Raw genomic sequence first — 3135 nt, 5'->3', positions numbered from 1 at the left:
TTTGATGCACCACAGTTTGACTAAAGTTAAGATATTTAAGAGCCTGGATGAACAGTCTAGTCGTATCCATAACAACACAGAACTGAACCGACCCCTCTCCATCAAACTCCAAAAACAAACACTGTCCATTGAACACCTTTCATTCACACGATCTGACGCGGTGATGTCTTGGTGTTTCAGGTCTCTGGATCAGCGGGCGAACGAGAGCAGCAGTAAAGTGATAGAGCTGGAGCGAACGGTCAACGAGACCTCCTGAGGTTCATGTAAACAAGCCCCCCCCCCCCCCCCACCCTAAACCCTGTGATGACCCCCCTCCTCTCTGGAGCATGGTTCAGTGTCCTGGAGTAAACCTCATACAGTAGTTCCCACTGCTGATCGTTTAAGGTCTTTTCTTTTTCTACATCAGATACACTGTAATAATAATAAATAATAATATTAATAGTATGAACTAAGAGGCACTGGTTTGCCTCATTTCTGAAGTAAAGTTGCACTGAATAGTTTTTACGAGTCAACTTCCCGGTTGTATCTGTCACCCCCTGATTGATGCGGCTTAAAACACTGCAAAAAAAAAAAGATGAAATCATAACACGCTGTAAAAAAATGTAGCGTTGCATTTACTCCAATGGAAAGTAAATTAAAATATAACGTGGGGCTTTTTACAGGACACTGACGAGAACCTTTGAACCTTTTGTATTTATAGAAACCTGTTTTTTTTATTTTGCATAAAAAATATTGCTCTTTTTTTAGTTTGTATTTCTTTAACTGTTGAATCTTTTTATTTCATTCCAGTGATGAGAAAGTGCCTGTTTTGATATTCTTTTATGTTCATAATGTATTTTTTATGTTATCCTACTCTTTTATATATATTGTACATGTGAGGGCTTAGCTTGGTGATCCCGCGCTAGTTTCTGAAAAAAATTCAGAATTTTCATTTGTTTTTGTATCTTCACAAACGAAAACGGATTATTGAATCATGACCATATTTGGGTTGTTTATCCCCAAATTTGTGATTTCCTGTTAATGGATTCTGACTGAAATTATGAATATTTTTGTTTTCCAACTGTAAACTATTGACTCCCCCCCCCCCCCCGACAAATTTTACACCCTGCTAGCTTTACTTCAGTCATATTTCTTTAGCTCTGTCACTATGATGGAAATCTGCAGGCAAGCTAAAATATTTCAATCTCAGTGTTTGGCTAAAGTTTTGGTTTATTCTTAAAAGCATTTCATTAAACTGTTTTTTTCATAATACACATAAACGACCTATAATTCACCCAATAATATTAATCTTTTCTTACAGAAGTTTGACTTTTTCTTTTTGTAAAGCTTAAGAGAAATGAGACGAGAGTGTGAAACATCTTAGTCATAGCTATCTGTTGAAGCTACAGGTAGCATCTTGGTCAAACAAGCTTATGTGGCTCTTTCTAAAAGTAATATCAAATATCCACATCTCTAAAAGTTCTTAACTTACAAATATTTACTTTTATTTCACAAACTTAAGATATGCTAGGAGACTAATTTTATTACTTTAGATCGAGCCTAGCTTGCTCGTTTCTCGTTTTTTCAATCTGCAATCTTCTCTTCTATTTCCTGTCTAGAAAGCAGGTAACCCCCCCCCCTCCCCTCCCCCATAGGTCAAACTTTGTCTTTTTAAATTGTTAAAAAAAAAACAACACCCTGCACTGACTTTGAACGTGAAACACTTTTTTGCCTTAAACACATTTGTACTGTTAGCTAAAAGAGTCTTTATCTGCTTTCTCTCAGCATTTGCCAAAAACATTTCTTTTCCCAGAAATGATAAAAAAAAAAAAAAAAGTATCTATTTTTGTAAATATAAGTTGTGAATAAATAAGGAAGTCTAAACGTGTCTGGGGAAACTAATCCATATTTCATAAGGAGGCTATTCTGGGAGCTGTGTTGATGAATTATTAACGCCAGATGTGTTTAATTCATATTTAGTCCTTACTCTCTGGTGGTTGTAATTTGTGAATTAGATATCATGGCTTTAAAGGTGTAACTTGTCCATTTCAAATGCATCACATGTAAGGGGTTTGAATGTCTGTGCTTTATTTAAACGTGTGTTTAACGTGAGGCCAGTTCACTTTTTGTAAAAATTACAAAAAACTCTCTTTCATGCAGTTAAGGTATTTACTGCATGATGGTTTAAAGTAGATTATCAAGCCAAGAGTAATTATAAAATATACTTTATAAGAAAGGATTCATCATGCTGTCGGCAGAAATAGCGCCCAATCATGCTTAGAGACTATACAATGCAATATTTTTGTACTTTGTACAGCTTTGTAGATCAGTGGCTAGCTCATCAAAGATAAACGTGATCAGTCTGTTTGTTGTTCAGTCTTTACTCCGAGGTAGCTGAACATGCATTCCTTTCTGTCTTTACAAAGGAAACACAAGAAATACATTTGTTGTTGTTTTTTTGCTTTTCCTCCTCCAGTTGTGACCAAAATGAGTTGCCAGTGGAGATTATATTTCCGAGTCAGACTTTGTTTATGTGTTGCTTCTTTGTAAAGCCATCCTGACTTTAGGCTTTCTGTCTTTTCTTTTTGCTTTCAAGTAAATAAAGTATTTTCCTTAGTAAAAGCATCATACCTGTGACTGTGTGTGGTTTGTTCATGGTTTCATTATTTGACTTAAAGGCTTTATATGTGATTTTTTTCATCCAGCAGATGTCGCCCTTGAGCACCAGCATGAAACCAAAACAACTCGCGCTGCATTGTTGTGTTAGCATGCTAATGCTAGTGATCTTTATTATGCTGGTATCTTCACACTGCATGTAAATTTACCTGAAATGAGCGTGATCTAGAAACACAGTTAAGCAGTGAGTACAGTATGTTATTCTTCTTTTCTCTAGTCCCTCAATTAAACAACTTTTATATGCAAGGGGAGGAGTCAGCCGGCCGTCCCGGCGATGTAAACAAAGTGAAGATAGGACTCTGAAAACTCTGAAAACATCACAGACAGTGGGACTCGGGTGTTACACCCATTGTAGACAGTCATGACTCACAGAGTTATTTTCAGATATACTTGATTTATATTATATTTTCTATACATTTGTCTCACCATCCCTCTCCAGCTAAAGCAACAAAGTTCATTAGATTGTTTTTCTTTTTCGCT

At 36.1% G+C, this 3135-nt stretch overlaps 1 protein-coding gene across 1 annotated transcript in view; it reads left to right on the top strand.

Moving 5' to 3' along the window:
- Positions 1-2607, top strand: part of creb3l2 (cAMP responsive element binding protein 3-like 2) — a 28100-nt gene extending 25493 nt beyond the window's left edge. The window contains exon 12 of the mRNA XM_065951146.1: positions 181-2607. Within this exon, the coding sequence (XP_065807218.1) occupies positions 181-256 (76 nt within the window). The 3' untranslated portion in view covers positions 257-2607. The remainder of the gene's footprint in view (positions 1-180) is intronic.
- Positions 2608-3135: the final 528 nt, after the last annotated feature.

Source organism: Labrus bergylta, chromosome 23, assembly GCF_963930695.1.
Source record: "Labrus bergylta chromosome 23, fLabBer1.1, whole genome shotgun sequence".
In the NCBI taxonomy this organism is placed as follows: domain Eukaryota; kingdom Metazoa; phylum Chordata; class Actinopteri; order Labriformes; family Labridae; genus Labrus; species Labrus bergylta.
Note: the sequence above shows the minus strand (reverse complement) of the source record. Positions and strands in the feature narration are given on the sequence as shown.